The 19,857-nt window shown below is 37.0% G+C and overlaps 1 protein-coding gene across 1 annotated transcript in view; it reads left to right on the top strand.

The window, feature by feature from the left end:
* The window catches only part of LOC122843102 (neurocan core protein-like), a 32,258-nt gene extending 13,016 nt beyond the window's left edge, over positions 1–19,242 (top strand). Inside the window, exons 2-14 of the mRNA XM_044137607.1 lie at positions 338–417; positions 1,572–1,943; positions 2,989–3,163; positions 3,889–4,016; positions 5,639–5,932; positions 6,628–7,470; positions 9,018–11,849; positions 15,744–15,851; positions 17,317–17,475; positions 17,616–17,698; positions 18,085–18,229; positions 18,339–18,521; positions 18,606–19,242. Coding sequence (XP_043993542.1) covers positions 338–417; positions 1,572–1,943; positions 2,989–3,163; positions 3,889–4,016; positions 5,639–5,932; positions 6,628–7,470; positions 9,018–11,849; positions 15,744–15,851; positions 17,317–17,475; positions 17,616–17,698; positions 18,085–18,229; positions 18,339–18,521; positions 18,606–18,727 — 5,524 coding nt within the window. The 3' untranslated portion in view covers positions 18,728–19,242. The remainder of the gene's footprint in view (positions 1–337; positions 418–1,571; positions 1,944–2,988; positions 3,164–3,888; positions 4,017–5,638; positions 5,933–6,627; positions 7,471–9,017; positions 11,850–15,743; positions 15,852–17,316; positions 17,476–17,615; positions 17,699–18,084; positions 18,230–18,338; positions 18,522–18,605) is intronic.
* The last annotated feature ends 615 nt before the right edge of the window (positions 19,243–19,857 follow it).

Genomic DNA, 19,857 nt, shown 5'->3' with positions numbered 1-19,857 from the left:
GTCTCCCCGTGATTAGTCCCCAGGTGTATCTCGTTCCCTGATTTCCTCTTGTGTATTTAGTGTCACCTGTGTGTGTCTGTCTTCGTCGGGTCCTACGTCATTGTACGTCTGTGTCAGGTTTTGCTACGTCTGTGTTCGTCCGTCATCGCCTGTTGCTACCTGTGTTGAGCATTAGCCTTCCGCTCAGCAGTGCTGCCAGGTCTGTGGACTGTTTTCTGCATATTTATTATAATTAAAACTCCTCATCACCGCACACCTGGGTCTGCTGCGTTTTACCTCACCGCCTAAACACCACACCTTATGACAATTTGGAGTGATTATTGTTTTATCTTTACAGATATGTCCAGATCCTTCCAGTCATCTGTGCAGTTTGTCATCTCACCCTGACCTTCCCCATCCAAACGCCATCAGCTCATGGTGAGTCCACATTTCTTGCCTTACAAAATAATTAAAAACCCTCTGAACTCTCACCACATTATGTAACATTAGCTGCTTCATTATGCAGTTGGTTGCAGTGAATATTTATCAAGAGGTATAAGAGGAGAGCAGGATTGAATATCAATATACATTACGGTTTTCAGAATGTTAGAGGAAAACTTTATTTTATTTAAACTTTTTTACACTACTTTTTGTGCAGTCACATTAAGTCCTAATAAGCTTCATAAAAGTTTATAGTTGTAATGTGTAATAATTTATATTTTTGCAAAGGAACTGTTTTTGTATTTGCTTTACGTAGAGTGCAAGCGAAAAATATGTTCAGTAAGTCAAAATATATGTCTAATTTCACCATGAACTGTTGCTACTGAGTTACTATGTCCAGGCTAAGAAAAGAAATAATTATACTACCAGAATAAAGTCAAAGTAATACAATAATTACATGCAAATAAAGTTGGAATATGGCAAGAATAGTTATATTCTTAACAAGAAAAAGCAGTTTTACAGCTGCAATAAAATTAAGAATGTTGTAAAGCTATACTTTAGTATTTATCTTATAAATAAGGAAATACTTAATCTGTTTACACATCAGCATCGGATTATCACTGTATTAGCAGCAAGCTGTATCCTTGTTACCGATAATTTGATGCTGATGTGTTTACTACGACTTTATTATGACTTTATTTATTATGTGAATAAAGTCATATTATGACTTTTTTCTCATAACATTATAATTTTATTGTGATATTACTATCATGACTTTATTCTAGAAATATTATATCTTTATTTTTATAACATTAAAATTTTATTCCTGTATTACTATTACAACTTTATTCTGATATCACTATAACTTGATCCTCAAAATATTCTGACTTTATTGTCATATTTTTATGACTTTTGTTGACTTTATTATGTTTATTTGATAGGGAATAAGACAACAGTCTCTTGGTGCTTATAGCTAAGCTAATTTATCCCTATTCTTGTATTATTTTCTCCTATATTACTCCATATTATTTTTAGCATACTTTTTTTTTAGTAAATTTAGTAAATCATTTTAGTAAATAAATGTAGTTTTGGGAAGCTTTCAGAGCCGTTTCGTCCCCTGTGATGATTTTGTTTTTTCTGGTTTCCATCAGATGACGTGCGGCAGCTGAAGCTGGACATCCCCCACTCAGGTCCAATTCTTGTCCCTCTGGGCAGCTCCATCTCCATCCCTTGCTTCGTGTCTCTGTCCTCCTCCTCTTCCTCTTCCCCGTCTGCCGTCCCCCGGGTGAAGTGGACCGTTGTGTCCGGCGGGATTGAAACACAGATTTTGGTAGCGCGGAGTTCAAGGGTGAAGATCAACGAAGCGTACCGCGACCGTGTGGCGCTGCTGAACTACACGTCCTCTCCTGAAGACGTGTCTCTGTGGTTGGGCCATCTGCGCCACAGCGACTCCGGTCACTATCGCTGTGAGGTGCAGCAGGGACTGGAAGATGCCAGCAAAGTCGTACAAATTAAAGTCAAAGGTAGCATCAGCATGTTGAAGCTTATTCGAGATTTTTTTCTGTGCAACACTTTCCCCCAGAGTATTATAAGCCTGGCGGGTCACCAGGATTTACTCGTGCCCCCACCAGGCTAACCATTGCTTATTTATTTAAGTATTTTTAAAATGTTTGCATTTTTTAAGACTTCATAGTTGGAGTTCAGGTGTTAATCTTACAATCTTTCAATAGCACAATTATCAAGTGATATTTTCATATTCAAACATTTTTTAACTCAAAAACATGACGGCCCACTGGATGAATGTCTGCTCCAGTGCCCAAACACCAGACTCAGCAAATTTTCTGGGGGAAACCTGGTGGAATTTTGAAAAAATATGTGATCATTCTGTATCCAGAGTTGGGTAGTAAATAGTTACATTTACTCAATTACATTTACTTGAGAGAAAAATCTACTTTTAAGTGTATTTTTACTATGATATACTTTTTATTTTTACTTGAGTAATTTTATTATGAAGTATCGCTACTCTTACTTGAGTAAAATTTCTGCACTGCACGCTGAATGAAAAACAAACATGTTTTAATCAAAAATTCAGACACACAATGCAGTTTTTGTTCAAGTTTCATATGTTTTTTTTGTTGAAAGAAACTACTTTGGAAAAAAATTATTTTGCTTGATTTCGTTATTTTCTGTTACTTATATGAATTGTTGTCATTTTCGTGCAAAATATACCAAAATTTCCACTTAACTTTACTTCTTGGCCCGTCTGATTATGTCATTTTAAAATATGAAATGATTAATAATTTTATCACTTACTCAGTACTTGAGTAGACTTTTTACCAAATACTTTTTTACCCTTACTTGAATAATTTTTTGGATGGCTACTTTTTACTTTTACTGAAATAAAAATATGTGGAAGTAGTGCTACTGTTACGTGAGTAAAATTTTTGTGTATTCTACCCAGCTCTGTATGTGTCAGCTGTAAAATATTTGATTATGTCATGTTAATAATTTCACAACCTTACTGTCCAGTATATTTCTGAATGTGTAAATATGTTCTGATGGTCTTAGGTGTGGTGTTCCACTATCGAGATGCTTTGGGTCGGTACTCCTTCTCCTTCCAGCAGGCCCAGAGGGCTTGTGAGGGGATCGGTGCTCAAGTCGCCACACCTGACCAGCTGCTTGCAGCTTATTTTGATGGATATGAGCAATGTGACGCAGGTTGGCTGGCGGACCAATCTGTCAGGTAGTTTTTCACTCTTTAAAGGGGACCTATTGTGCAAAATGCACATCTTTGGGTTTCTATTGCTTCTAAAAACAACCCAGGCATCTTCTGGCAATCAGCAATCAGTTTTGGAAAACGCTTCAAAACCCTCCCGATTGTTAAGCCACATTCAATGGGCACTGCACTGCTACCTAGCAACCCCAGCACATTTGGTCAGCTGGTTTTATAGCTGTATGCGCTGTGTCATGGCTGCTGTAAAAGTGTTTTGTTGTTGACTTACCATCCAGAAACCACTTTCTACATTCATTTTGGTTGTGCAGGGGGCTCTACTTCTGTTTTTCAAAGATACACTGTTGCATAATTACATCTTTTTGCAGCCATTTTTATGTACAAGTGTAAACATTGAGTTGAGGGGCGTGGCAAGCAGCAGATTATCTAGATTTAAAGTGATAAGATACCCTACAGCAGCGCATTCTGGAAGAAAATACAGACTAAAATCTCATTGGAGAATGATTTTGTGTAAAAAAATATAATCAACATGTTTTGTACAGCACTAACCTGTTAAAGGAAGCATAATATCTTTGAACTTTTATTACATTTCATGCTGAAATGACACAAAATCCACAAATTACTTCTTTAATCCCTTGATATATTTATGAATCTAAGATTTGTTTTTTATTTTGTCAAACCTGCATTAATTTCTCGGTCAGTTTCATTTTAGAAAGCATTCTTCTTTACTGATGCAGGTATCCAATCCAAGTGCCCCGGGAAGGTTGCTATGGAGACATGGACGGGCAACCAGGAGTGAGGAACTATGGGACGATGGATCCAGACGATCTCTTTGACGTCTATTGCTACATAGAGCAAATTCACGGTACAAATTATAATAATGTAAAATTAGATGTGGCGTACACACAGAAACAGTTCAAATCAGATGTTTAGATAAACTTTCTAAAAAGTACACAAAACTTTTTTCTCACTGTCTGGCAATATTAGGTTATTTTTTTGCTGTCATACATTCATGTCAACATCTTATGAGTTATTTATATTGTAAGTTGCAATCTTTTGACGTACTATTGAGACAAATTTCCTCACACTTTCATAAGGTCTTTTCAAAATTTACATCTAAATTTAGAAATGTGTAAATTTAGAAAGACTGTGGACAATTTCACTGCTGTTTCTGGATCTTCTGGGTCATAAGACCATTCCTGACACCAAACCTGACATGAAGTCAGTCTAAAAAGCAGACAGAAGAATAAAAGTCTCAAAATAAAGGATATTTTCTTAAGATAACTTTAGAATGACACCGGGAAAACCACAAGAGAGCATAAATTATCAAGACACATGAAAGAAACAACAGAAAAGAGGCTTGGAAGCAGGTGGATCTGACATGGAGTAAGCAGAACGGACAGGCTTGTAAATGTTTGGGGAGGTGATTAGTGAAATCAGGACCAGAGTGGTTAGCAGCTAATAGAGTTGTAGGACAAGTCTAATGAGCTAAGAAAAACAGATCAATGACCCACAAGGAAGACAGAGGTGTAGGTCAAAAACAGAAGATTACCTTAAAATACACAGAACTAAGATAAAACCAAACTCAAAATTTATGGGATCATGACACTAATATTTTTTTACTTCAAAAATGTGTGCTCTTTGGAATTTTACATAGATTTTAACTAAGGAAATATGAACACAATGTTTTCTTGAGACACATCCCATTGAACACTCGATTTTTGTGAAAATGTCGTCTATGTAACAACACCAGGGTTTCCCCCAGTGTATCATAAGCCAGGCGGGCCACCAGGCTTTACTTGTGCCTCCACCAAGCTAAGCATTGCTTATTTATTTAAGTCTTTTTAAAATGTTTGCATAGTTGGTTTTCAGGTATTAATCTTCCAATATTTCAATAACGCATGATTATCAAGTGATATTTTCAAATTTCCTGTCAACTTAAAAAAATTTTAACTGAAAAACACGACGGGCCGCTGGCCGCTGGGGGAAAACTTGCTAACCAAGAAAACCTTGCTAACCACCGGGCTTAGCAAGTTTTCTGGGGGAAACCTTGAACACAATAGTGGTTTAGGAGACTGTTTAAGTCTGAATAATTCACATTTTAAAGCTAAGTTTAACTAATGTAAAAACATAATCTGAAAATTACCATGTGCTTTTGTAAAAAAACAACAAAAGGCATAAAAACTGAAACTATGATCAATTTAGAGGTGACATATCTCTTGATTTTTCTGACAAGTTTTTGCTGGATTTTATTCCTGATTTTAAGTAGTTGACTTGCAGATACTGTTACCTTGTTCTTGATAGTTTTTTATAGATCAGAACCTTCTTCTCTCCTTCACCAGTCTTATTGTTTTAAGCACACTATGCAAGTACAAGCCATGTTTTCGAAATGAAAAGCCTGAGGAACTATAAAAATTACAAGAAATAAAATCTAAAACCTCGATCTGTTCCATACAAGTAATCAAAGCCAATATTCTGTGTTTTTAGGAAAGGTTTTTTATGACCCCATCCCACAGCAGTTGTCATTTGACGAAGCCCAGTCGTATTGCGGAGCTGCGGGAGCACAGCTGGCTACAACTGCACAGCTGTACTCGGCGTGGAGCGAAGGGCTGGACCGCTGCAGTCCAGGCTGGCTGTCTGACGGCAGCGTGCGCTACCCCATTGTAATCCCAAGAGAGCGATGTGGTGGCCCACAAGCAGGCGTCAAAACACTCTACCGCTTCAGCAACCAGACCGGTTTCCCAGAGCCGTCTGCCCTGCATGATGTCTATTGTTTCAAAGGTGGGCGTTTTTAAATACTCCGGACCATAAAGTGGTTCTTTAAAGTGTGACTAACCTCCCTTGAGCTGTTACTATCACGACTGTGGAGACTGAAGACTGTTGTCAGCAGGTTTATTGATGTACAAAAGAGTGAAACTGAAAAAAAGTCATACAAATTATAAATCTGTGCAGCATTGTACTGAATTTCTGCCGAATAAAAGCCAAAAACATCTATATGAACCTGAACTGCTGACGCCATCTTGGACAACTTTGCAAATCGTGGCTAAATTTTATAGCAAAACAACTCATTTTTCAGTAAAATAATGCATCTAGCATAAAAACAGTGTTACAAAATTATTCATTTAGTAGATACAAACAATGCAACCTTAAATGAAAGATATATGCAGTAATTTCCTCCAACAGGGCATCATGAAGTGGCTACTGACACCATTACTCTTTTGATTGACTGCAAGAAAAGGTTTTGGTCCAGATTTAAAAAAGAAGAAAGATTGCCAAGTTGCAACACCGGAAAAGTGACGGTGTATTACGACCATTGTAGATAGAAAAAAAGAGAGTAAATATTATCAACCCATTTAGTAAATTAATCAGAAAAAAACCCTTTATTTTTGGGGGAAATTAGTTACACTTTAATATTCTTGTTAATTGTTGTTTTTACTCTAAAAGCAAACTTTTAATTGACTATCTGTCCTCAACAGGACACGGAGAAACTTCTACTGACTCTCCAGTGGATAATCTGATCACAGAAGCTGAAAACTTGCAACAAAATGTTGTTATTCTAGTGGAACGAGAAGAAGAAATTCATCTTAATCAACTGGAGAAGCAAGTGGAACGGGAAGCACAAAGTGAACTGGAATCTTTACCCCTGTTGCCCGATTCTTTTACTACAGAAGATCCACTCGATAGAAACCAAACGGTCACCTCAGATAGAACAGAATCTTTCCCCACTACACCTTATACTTTGGACTTCCTTAAACCACTAAATGAAAGCACAGAAATACGTTACGACTCCCAGCATCTTCCAGAGGCAGCTGTCAGCACAACGAAGACCTTTGATTCAACACAAAGCACAACTATTTCTCCTGGTGATTACAACGGGACAGACTTACACCAGAACCTGAGCTTCACCTTTCACACATCGGAGTTTGAGAGAAGCACATACGAACCGCAGACGGAGAACCAGACAGCATCAGACACAAACTCTACTGAGTACCTACAATCAACTGAACAGACAATCCAGTACCAAGAAATTCACGAGACCAGTTTGCACAAATCTCACACCAATTACAGCGAAACCAAGAACAACCGTACAGACGTAGATGCAGAGAAAGCGTTTTGGGAGGGAACGACTTTGGTGGCTGGTCCGTTGCTCCAGGTAAAGTTGGAAGATGCAACTACAGAGGATCCCGTACAGATGGACACGACTCAGACGACCCAAGACAAAAGAACTCCAGCCACACAAGAAACTCCAACTACTAAACTAACTGTTGAGGCCTACTCAATATGGACTCCCAGTGAAGGCTCCGGAGATATTTCCCAAGGTAGGGAAACTATTTAGTAAAATAAGTGCATTATATAGGCCAATCACCTGAAAATGTGTCATTGTATAATTCAGTGATGATATGTTTAGAATCAGAGCATATTAGCTCCAAATGTTAATATTCAATACATTTCATAGACCACATTTAGAGAGTTGGATTAAGGCAGAGTTTTCAAGAGGTTGGTATTTTCTATGTAAATTAAAGTCAAACACGACGGATTTCACTGCAAAAACACAAAATCTTACCAATAATAGGGGCGTGCTGTGGTGGTGTAGAGGGTAGCGCGACCCAAGCTTGGAGGCCTTCGGTCCTCGACGCGGCCATCACGGGTTCGATTCCCGGATTCAGCGACGTTTGCCGCATGTCTTCCCCCCTTTCCTGTCAGCCAACTGTCATATAAGGGACACTAGAGCCCAAAAAAAGACCCCCTGGAGGGGAAGAAAAAAGAAAGAAAAAAAAATCTTACTTAGAATTTTTGGTTTATTTTCTAAGGGAAATGTCATTGTACATATGAAATAAGACAAAACTACTTTACAAGTAACTTCTCAGCAAGATAACTCAATGATGCTTTAATATTGACGAAAAAGTTCCAGTTTCCCCAACAGATTATTTCACTTATAACAAGACATTTTTCCCATTTTTTCAAGTTGAATAAAATGCCAGTGACACCAGTACTTTTTCATCAATATTAAACAATTATTTACTTAAAACAAGCTCCTGTATCTCGCTGAAGAGTTATTTGTCAGTTAGTTTTGTCTTATTTCAGGTGTACTAACTTATGTGCATTAGAAACTAAACCAAAAATACTTTTTGTGTTTTGCAGTGTTGTTAATAAAAATTTTCAATTTGTTATTTTTTTTTAATAGACAGGTACTTGTTGTTTTCTTTTTTATGTCATACAGACTTTTTCACACAAGTTTCCTCCAGTATCTAAAACAAAAATGTATATTCAAAATTGAATTTTTTTCAATTGATTTGTTTATTTATCTATTAACTTCTTGTTTAGGAAACAATGTAATTATTGGTATATATTTTAAGTTTAGCCACTTTAAATATTTTTCTGAACAATATCCAACAAAGATCATGTTGCTTAATTTAAAACTATATGCACACAAATTGTATTTGACTTTTGATTTTGTGCCAGGTGTTAAGTTATGAGAAGCTTTTTTGATATCAATATTAAGTGTTTGATGTCAGAATTTCTGTCTGATATTTTTACATGACTTGAGCTGAAAACCTTCAGTGTCTTTAGTGGGTTATGTTGAAAAAGATTTTATTTTGCAAGACTAAACTGCTTGAGCAAAATGTGCATTATTTAAGCCTAAATGAGAGCTAGAAAACTAGGTGCAAAGTTGATATAATGACGATGTGTAAATCAATTTAAACTTTTACAAAAACAGTTTTATTGAAGACTTCTATCCAGATTTCTGCTGTTTTTGCTTTACAAACCTGATATTTAGATCAAATAATATATTATCTCAGTAAATTCTTATCAGTTAAGCATTTTGTCAAACCTATAACCTAAAATATTTTATGCTTTCTTTCAGAGAGAGAATTTGAAATGGAAGCGGCCACTTTCATGTCCTCGTCTCAATCCGCCGCTGCTGGATTCACAGCTAAACCGTTGGGTTCTGCGGTGGCTAGCACCTCACCTCAGAGAGAAGCTCCCAATCCAACCCTCTCTTCTGTGTCACGCCATGTGGACAAATTAGATTTTGAAATCCACACCACAACACCAGGCTTGTGGGAACTCACTATTTCTAGACAGGAAGGAAGTACAAGCTTAGACACAGAGGAGGTTGATGCAACTCAGGCTCCTCAACAGGTAGTTTCTGGAGTAAGTTTGCCTATGACTGAATCTCCAGAGGACTTCAATGTCTCTCATTCACCGTCTGAATTTGCAACAAAACAGTATCAGACATTAGGCAGCTCTTATGAAGAGGCAAGCGGATCTGAACTTGGAACAGTTAATTCCATCTTTCAGGAAGGCATTAAAGTTGCATCGCCTTTTGAGAAAACTTTTATAGTTTCCCCAACTCATGGCAAAGAAGAAAACAAGTCGACTTCAATTGAAGAAGAAGCTAAATCTTTCTCAACTGCTGTGCCCATAGAAGTAGCTAATGCTAGCCAAAGCACTGAAGAAATTGCCCCAACACTTGTTCTTGAAGTAGAAACCAAAGTTACACCAACTGTTGTCCTAGTAGAAGAAGGTAGAGTTAGCCCCACTTTGGGTCTTGAAGACAGTAAAGTTGTCCCAGCTCTAGTTGCTGAAGAAGAAGCTAAAGGAATCCCAACCACTGCTCTTGGAGAAGTTGTTAACATAACCCCAACAGCTGCTCTTGAAGAAGATACTAAAATTGCATCAACCCCAGTTTTTGAAGGAGAGACTAAACCTGATCCAAATGTTGCAAAAGAAGCTAAAATTACAACAACTCTGGTTTCTGAAGAAGAAGCTCTTGTTGACCCAACTGTTGTCCTAGATGAAGAGACTAAAGTTAGCCCAACTTTGGTCCTTGAAGAAGTGAAAGTAGCTCCTGTTCTGGTTACTGAAGAAGACACTAATATTGAACCAACGGTTGCAGAAAAAGCTAAAATTCGCCCAACTTTGTTTCCTAAAGAAGCTATTGTTGACCCATCTTTTGTCCCTGTAGAAGAAGGTAAAGTTAGCCCAACATTGGTTGTTGAAGAAAATAAAGTTGTGCCAGCTTTAGTTGTTGAAGAAGAAGCCAATGTTGACCCAACTGTTCCAGCAGAAGCTAACGTTCACCCGACTTTGGTACCTGAACAAGAAGCTCATGTGGACCCAACTGTTGTCCCAGTAGAAGAAGCTAAAGTTAGCCCAACATTGGTTGTTGAAGAAAATAAAGTTGTGCCAGCTTTGGTTGTTGAAGAAGAAGCCAATGTTGACCCAACTGTTCCAGAAGAAGCTAGCGTTCACCCGACTTTGGTACCTGAACAAGAAGCTCATGTGGACCCAACTGTTGTCCCAGTAGAAGAAGCTAAAGTTAGCCCAACATTGGTAGTTGAAGAAAATAAAGTTGTGCCAGCTCTGGTTGTTGAAGAAGAAGCTCATGTGGACCCAACTGTTGTCACAGTAGAAGAAGCTAAAGTTAGCCCAACATTGGTAGTTGAAGAAAATAAAGTTGTGCCAGCTCTGGTTGTTGAAAAAGAAGCCATTGCTGACCCAACTGTTCCAGAAGAAGCTAACGTTCACCCGACTTTGGTACCTGAACAAGAAGCTCATGTGGACACAAGTGTTGTCCCAGTAGAAGAAGCTAAAGTTAGTCCAACATTGGTAGTTGAAGAAAATAAAGTTGTGCCAGGTCTGGTTGTTGAAGAAGAAGCCAATGTTGACCCAACTGTTGCAGAAGAAGCTAAAGTTCACCTGACTTTGGTACCTGAACAAGAAGCTCATGTGGACCCAGCTGTTGTCCCAGTAGAAGAAGCTAAAGTTAGCCCAACATTGGTTGTTGAAGAAAACAAAGTTGCCCCAACAGCTGCTCTTGAAGAAGACTCTAAAACTGCATCAACCCTTGCTGTTGAAGAAGAATCTAAAGTTGACCCAGAAATTATAGGAGAAACTTCAAGGCCCCCAACTCTGGGTCTTGAGGAAGAGGCTAATGTTGACCCAACTCCAGTCCTTGGAGTTGTCATTGATGAAGAATCCAGACTAACCCCAAACATTACTTTTGAAGAAAAGGCTAAAGTTGACTCAACTTTGGTTCTTGAAGAAGAAGCTAGTTTTACTCCAAATGTTAAAGAAGAAGCTCAAGTTGACCCCACTTTGATTTATGAAGAAAGTAAATCTACCCAAATCCCTCTCCAGGAGGAAGAAGTCAATGTCCTAAAGTTTGAAAATTCAGAGGAAATTACTAATTTTTCTGGTGCCCCTGAAGAAGAATCCAAAGTAACCCCAACCTTTGTGACTGATGAACTTAAAGTTACTCCAATCCTTAATTTTGAAAAGGAAACTGATGTTGCACCAACCCTTGAGGATTTTACAATCTTTCCTGTGAATACCCAAACATCTAAGTGGAGTCTGTTGACTACCACAACTGGACCTCAGGAGCATCTGAATAGTGTAAAGATCAGTCAGAAACCCCCCTTCATGTCAGTGTCAGAGCCCTCAATGAATACCAAGTCTATGTCTTCTGCCCCTACCATTTCTACCCCAACATATGTGCCCCAGCGCACCTGGAGCCCAAGAACCACAAAACCTCCCACTTTCCATGAGACGACAGAAACCCAGAAGGTGAACCATTTCATGCCAGCACTGGATCATGGTCTGATTGATCTTGACATTAGCCTCACCCAACCACCCACCCTGCATAACTTGCCCAAAGAGAGGGCAGCTGTAGGTGGTACAGGGGCATTTTCAGGTAATGCTAAAACCACTCTAATCAACCTAACCGTCCTCTTCTTGCTCAGCACACTGATGCACTAAAATCCCAGGTTTATTTTCTGACAAACTTCCTCCATGGTCTGTAAAACAAAAATCCCCCCAAAAACAAAACCCTCTCCCTGTTTGTTTCACTCGCTGTCTCAACAGATCCTCACACCTTTCTGACTTCTAAACGCTTCACCCTGTTAAAACACTCCCACACTCCTCACTGCTCTCCTGCTACTCACACTGGGACAGTTGACATTTTGTCAACATTTTTTCTTCTTTTTTGCATGACATTTTCCTACTCATCCAAAGACTGACTTCTGTGAAGTACAGATAAGTTTGATGAATGTTTTAGTGTTTCCCTTACAAGAACGATGGCAATAGCCCCTGAAATCAGAATGTATTTTGCATAAATGTTGAAACTAAGGCTACATTCACACTGCAGGCTTTTGATATTCAATTCTTTTATAAAATCAGATTTTTTGGTGTGGTCGTATATGCGACTTGTATGTTTTTTCTCCAGTGTGAACTGCAAACGACCTGAAAGTGTCCCGCATGCGCAGTAGAGGGCGCAATAGCGTCACACATAGTGAGCCTGCTCAGTGTTTTGCCTGTGGTTTTGCCAACCGCCATGGAGGAGGAAGAAGAAGGAGAAGAAGAAGAGCTCGGTGTTTTCGGGAGTAAATGTGGATGCTAACGGTGGAGCATTTACGATTTTGTTGTCCGAAATAGCACATTAGCAACATCATTGTCATTATCGTGCGCCATGGTTGTTGTTTTTCTTCCCGCTTGCGCGTAACAGGTCGCAGAATAGTGACGTTTGTCGAGTATCAATGACGTTCAGGTCGGATGAATGCGACACGGCCGTTCAGATTCAAGTCATATTTGAAAAGATCGGATACAGATCTCCGTCATTCAGACAGTCACGAGGAGATCAAATACAGGTCGTATTAAGGTAAAAGAAAAACAAAACAAACGAATTTGGGTCGCTTCAGTGTGCATGTAGTCTAATTTATGAATGTAACATAAATTAATTTGAATGTGATAGCATTGACCAATGCAACTGGTATAATGTTTTTTGACAGCAATATTCTCTGGTATTGCCTCTTCAGATAACATAAGCACACGTTGTGTTAAGGTTTAGAAGCACAAGCCATGTTTATTCACAATTTGTTGTGAGCAGTGGGGGTTTTTGATGTTGGTCATGTAGGCAGCAATTCAGAAAAATTAGAAACTTTCTTGCATTTTGATTGGCTTGGGAGACGCAGGAGGAGGGATAAGCACAGTCGCCATTCATGCAAGAACTGCCACTGCTTGTTGGTGTTTAGCACCTTGTTTTTAATTATCTTTAAGCTGTTCCCTTTTCATATTTCACACTTATATTGCCTGTTGTTTATTCATGATTGCTTAGGATGTGTGGTATGTTTTTAATAAGGAATTCTAATATTATCTATTTTATTTCTGTTTACACTAGTAAAAACATAGTAATTTTATGGTTGGTAGTTTCTACATCCTCAGGCATTAGATGTTAATTTCTTTGAAAAAAGAAAAAAGACAAATTCTTTTTTTTAAAAAAAAGCTTGTATAAAATTAGCTTGACAGAAATCCATTTTAATTGAAGTGCTATTATTGTGTTTGTAAAATAAGATCCTTTTATTTTGAACTCAATGTAACAGGTTAAAATGAAATTATTATTAGTTTAGTCAGAAATGGCTGTTCAATTATTGACAGAACAGTGCAAAAATGAAAGTTTTGATGAATATTTCATCCCACAAGGAAGTATAAACATTTTATACTCGTGACAATAATTTAAAATCAATAAACAGTCAAAACTATTATGTTTTTATTTCTTATGAATACATTTTCATGTTTACCAAAATATTAAGCATTTGTCACCAAAAATCTAAGAACAATATTTAATTTGGATTTTTTAAAATATTGAAATACCCTTCACAAATTAAGAAAAAGTGACTGTAAATGTCAACATTTGACAGCAAACTGATAATAACAATTGGTAAAATATAATACAAAAGCAGTTATACCATCTATAAAATGTGGCTTAATTGAAGTAGACTTCAGCATTAACATAAAAACTTTTCTTTACTCTTCAGTCAGTAATTTATAAATCTAGTTTTTATTTTATATGTTCTTTCAGGAATTTATCTTGGTATCATTTTCTTTGTTGCTTTATTTTTATTTATGTTTTACAAAATTCACCACCACATGCACTTTCATTTCTGAGTCTCTCGCTTTCTTTTTTTTTCCTCATTTACTTTCCGATGTGAAATAATTTTATATTTAATGTCACAATTACAGGTGAAATACAAAAAAATAGTTGTGCTAAATTCTTACAAATAGAAATAAAAATAAAAATGTTGATTTTGGCCACATTTTATGAATTCATAATGGTTTAAACTAATTGTTTTTATTATTTTTTGGGCATATTGAGCCATTTCTAAAATACATTTCTGGTTCTAGTTCTCCATATACTTTATATAAGAGCTACAACGGGATTTTCTTGATTAACACTTGTTTATTTGTTATTCTGGGTTTTACTCTGTTTTATTCGTCTGTGTTTTTACTAAAACTATCCCATTTATTGAAGTAACTGCACTGAAAACAAAGTGTTTTAAATATGTTAGCAATGCATGTATGAGGAGATGGATTTTTGCAGATTTACATATTTTAAGTCTCTGTTGTCCTCTAAAGGCTGAAGGTGTCCATTTTCGTTTGCTAAAATAAAAATAATAATCACACAATTACTGGTGCTTGGTTTAGTAATATACCAATTGCAGCCTTGATTTTCAGATTTAGTGATGCATAAACAACCATCTCCCCTTTTGGTGAAGAAAAGTGAAAACATCTCTACTGAGTTAAACTTTGCCAAGTTAGTAAAACTTTGATGTTTTAGTGAACATAAACATAAGTAAAACGATCTTAATGAGAGGACGGGGTTCTTTAGACTTTAAAGGAGTTTCTGTGGTTTTCCACGCTTTATTTATATTCCTTTGCTCATGTTTGACAACAGTTACGCCTGGAGAGCATATGATTCCCATTTGTGTTGTGAAAAGTAGTTATTACCTTTTACATACACTGCAGAGATGTTTCTGGAAGGAGCTTCATGTGAAAGTGAACATAATGACAAGACAAAGCTTATGTTGTTAAATATTTGATTTCTGGTTATACAGATATGTCATATTTTGCTTTATTTTCATATATTTTAAAATAAATCCAGACTTTGAGCTCTCTTTCTTCTTTTCAAGGCTTTAAACAAGCAAGCTATCATCTCAATGTGACAAAGCAAATATTTTTTCTGTTTTGTGCACTGAAACTTTCAGTAACATTTTGCTTGAGTGAACACTTTGTATGAAATAATGTTGAGTTATCAGTTATGAGTGACGCATTTAGCTCAGATTGCTTCTTTCCTAGGATTCTAATTTTCATGACCATAGCAAGAAAACTGTGGGCACATTTAATACAAATACTGAACATAATTGCCAAAAATAAACAACTTCTGTATTTATCTGCAAACCTTTTGAAAAGAGAGTCTTAATGAGAAGCAAAAATTGCTGATTGTACCTTGTGCAAATAAAATCAGATATTTTAAAGGGTTAATATTTAGAAGAAGAACAAAAAGGAACGAAGACAATAAAGGAAGGATCTAAGAAGACGAAAAGATCACCCTGTCCTCTCTTGGCCTACATTTTGTCTTTAATTCTGTGTCCTACATTTTAAATTATACTAATATTAAATGTATAAAGCAACGGGTTCCTATCTTTAAACTAGTGTGTGTTTAAGTAATATTATGGATAATTTTCCCACGGGGGTCAGATCTGTGGTTTTTATTTCAACATTGATCTGCAGTAGCCCCTCTCTTGTGTTTCAGATGCCTGTTTGGACAACCCATGTCTCAACGGAGGGACCTGCACTGAGCGGGACGGACACATTAAATGTCTCTGTTTGCCGACATATGGAGGAAGGTTCTGTCAGAGCGGTGAGATTCCTGCCTGTCGTTGCTTTCCAGAGTTTTGAAGTACATGCACATTTAATCGGATCCTTCCCAAGTTGTATTGATTTTATTAAATGTTTTGGCTGTGACACGTTTTTTTTTTTTTAACTGGTGGTTTCTTGGTTTATTCTGACAAGAACAACAATATTAAAGTCACACAGTTATAACAATGACGGAGTTTTATTAGCTGTTTCACAGCCAGCTAAAGGAACAATCCGAATAACAAAAGACACAGAATAGAAATGCAACTCGATTACACACAGAGGTATCAAATGTTTTTCTCACTTGTTTAAAAAACAAAAATGAGATCGTGATCAGTCAGTCTAGGACTTTTTCCACCTGCAAAGTGAAAATTATTCAGTGCTATTCATCTGAAATAAAAACTAATCTTTTACAGGAAAAATGCAAAGAAAAATTAAAGACTCAATCAAAAGTATCCCAAGAAAGGACAGTGGGTGGAAACAGGTGGTTTGTTTCTTAAATGCACTTCCAACTTGATTTTTGAAAAAAAAAAAAAAAAAAAAGTTATATTAACTCAAAATTTCTTACAACTTAGATGCAAACCAAAGTTAACTTAATCTGATCTTACAAGTTCAGAACATGGCCAAAAAAAGTATTTTAAAAAACTAAAAACATTTCTGCCACGCCCTCTGGTGTGTTCTTAATTTTTTTCTATTAATTGGATGGTCTACAACTTATCAAAATAATCACACCAATTCAAAATACAAATATTAATTGCAGATTTAGGTTAAATACTAGCTGTAGTATATCCTAACTGCCGAAAAAACTCTAAATGACCACAACAGCCCCTTTAACTGATATTTTACAGATTCAGTTTTTGATTCAAATCAGTATTAAATCTCCTTCAACACACATAGCTGTCATAATTTACACTATTAACTGTAAATAAAGGTAGACTATCCTAGATGGGTCTTTAAGTTGCTTTTTTGCATCCTTTAGCTGCAGATTTAGGTTAGCTTGCACTCAGGTTGCAGAAGTTTCTCATTGTTTCAGGAGAGAGTGCAAAAAAATCCACATTGTAACATATAAAGTTCCAAGAATTTAAACAGTTGTTTGAGAAAATATGGAAACGCAGTGACACTGCGAGTAGTGGTTGTTGTCCATGATTGGTAAAACAAAAACAGTTCATTGAGGTTACTAATGGAAAAGAACAGAAATAATCTTTATTGTGGGAAAATTCAGCTCTGCTAGCAGCAAAGTGCAATATAAAAGCAGAAAATAAAAGTAAAGTAACGTACACATCTTTATCATAATTTTATTGTAATTTTATGCAAAGCAGTGAGTGGAATAAAAGGAAAACAGGCCACAGTTTCTCTTGAGCCATTAATTACCACAAAATGAACAAAACTAAGCATTCACTTAGTGCAGAACCTGCTGAGTCATCTAAGCTTGCTTTGTTGTGCTTTCCTGACTCCCTGCTGCGTTTCAGACTTGGAGCGATGTGAACCAGGCTGGGATAAATTTCACGGTTTCTGCTATCGACACTTCAGCCAGCGCCAGACCTGGGAGGTGGCAGAGAGGCACTGCCGCACGCAAGGAGCTCATCTGGTGTCCATCATGACCCCAGAGGAGCAGGACTACATCAACAGTAGGGCCACAATGTCCAGTTTACCTGTCGGAGCTTAATTTAGACTTTCTAAAGGTTTCATATATATATATATATATATATATATATATATATATATAGGTGTGTTTTATTTTATGATTGAACTGGGATATGTCTGCTAGGTAACTACAAGGAATACCAGTGGACTGGTCTGAACGATAAGACGGTTGAGGACGATTTTCGTTGGTCTGACGGAAACCCACTGGTGAGAAAAGTTAGACGCACGGCTTTTACAAAAAACAAGCAGCAAACACCACACAAAATTACGACAAAGTATTACAGCCACGCTAAGAAAATGAAAAAACAAAACAATATTATGAGAGTAAAGTTGGAATATTAATAGACTAAAGTTATACTCCTACGAAGGTATTCTCATAATATTATGACTTTATTCTCATATAACTTCAACTTTATTTTCGCAATCCTATTTTATCCTTGTAATACAATGACTTTATTCTTGCATTATTTTGACTTTCTTCTCATCGTGTTATGAATTTATTCTCAGAATTTTATTAACTTTTTTTTCTTTCATTTTTTTTGTTTTGTTGGCCTTTTTACTCAAATTCAAACTTATTCTCCAAATCAATACAGCTATATGAGAACTGGTACCGAGGGCAGCCTGACAGCTACTTCCTGTCTGGAGAAGACTGCGTGGTGATGGTGTGGCACGATAACGGCCGCTGGAGTGATGTACCCTGCAACTACCACCTGGCATACACCTGCAAGAAAGGCACCTGTAAGTTCAGCCAATGAGACTGAGCAGAAGTCATTTCAACCTGAGATTGCAACTCCCTCTACTGGTTGATAGAAGCCATTACATCACCATTTGTTCCCTCTTTTAACAGCCTCTTGCGGCCCGCCACCAAAAGTCCGGAATGCATCCATATTCGGAAAAATGCGAGTGAGATACGAGACCAATGCAGTTGTGCGGTATCGCTGCTCAGAGGGCTTCCAGCAGAGACTGAACCCTGTGGTCAGGTGTCTGTCCGGAGGCCGATGGGAGAGACCTCAGATCCTCTGCATCCCTGGTGAGATTGGAGCTTATTCCATAAATATACCCAATTATTCATTTTAATCATGTCTAATTATTTGTTTGTTCATATTTAATCCAGAAGGTGGAGAAATTTTGCAGCACCTCGGCATGTTGTCGCAAACCGACAGCCACTTTTCAGCAGCTGAAACTGAATTTGAAGCCACTAAGGAGACGCCACAGTACTGGGACATCAAGTTTTAACACCTTAAAAATACAGTTTGGTTACAGTACCATGACAAAATGTAAATTATCTTGAATAATGAACCGCAAAAAAACAAAAAATGATGGAAAATGATTCAAATTTGCTTCAGATAAGAATGTGCATCCATGATTATGGATATTTTAGACTCCTCATGTGGCATTTAATTACCCCCAAATTAGGCCATGATCTAATAATTGTTCTTGTTGTGGTTTTTGCTATGTTTAGGGTCTTTTCACACAATGGTGCTAAGCTTTTGAGACAATTTCACGGAGTTAGATTTTTATTGTGTCATGTTCCCACTTTATCAAAGATCCTGACACCGCTTAGTGAGTCATCAGATACCAAGAAATGTTGTATATGTTGGTTTTCACAGCAAAAATTACCTTTCACTTTATTTTTTATTTTTCCAACAGAAAACTTAAGATCAAACGGACACAGTTTTGTTCGGTGGCTTTATGTTGTAATAAAGTTTTGTAGAACAGAGCCAAGAATAAATCAGTCTATTTTACTCTCACTGTGTGTTGGCTTTATTTCATGTCAAATCATGTTAAAGTGACAACCCTGTTTTTCCTGTTTCTGATGTGTCAGCTGCTATAAAGGGGATTTATTTGAACCCCTATTGCTGCTCTGTATGTGTAGCAAATTATCTCCAACTCAAGATAACAATAGAGCATCTTTGACAAACAAAATACTTTAATAAATTGCCTACAGTTTAAACTTAGAAGAAAGGTACTGCATAAATCATTCTAAAACCTATGTGTTTAAAGAACTGCCAACTGGTACCAATGTCTGGTGTCTGGGATTTACAGAATTTTTAAATTATGAGCACTATTTTCCAGGGGCAAGAAAAATATTGGAAGAGATATCAGAGAAAATGACACAAAATTATACATTTGTTGTTGTTGTACAGAGCTGTTTGAAGAACATCTGAATTTCTTTCTCCCATAAAATTAATACATTCAGATTTCCAAGTTGGACACAAATCAACTGGAAGTCAGATTTACCACTCTGAAATTAAGAGAATTTTTCACTTTGAGATCCAATATGGCCGCTCCTCACGGCCACAATAGTAAGTGGCGGTGGAAACATGTTTATTAGACTTGTAAGAGTCAAAATCAGCTTACGTGTA

This window comes from Gambusia affinis, linkage group LG14 (genome assembly GCF_019740435.1).
Source record: "Gambusia affinis linkage group LG14, SWU_Gaff_1.0, whole genome shotgun sequence".
Classification (NCBI taxonomy): domain Eukaryota; kingdom Metazoa; phylum Chordata; class Actinopteri; order Cyprinodontiformes; family Poeciliidae; genus Gambusia; species Gambusia affinis.
Note: the sequence above shows the minus strand (reverse complement) of the source record. Positions and strands in the feature narration are given on the sequence as shown.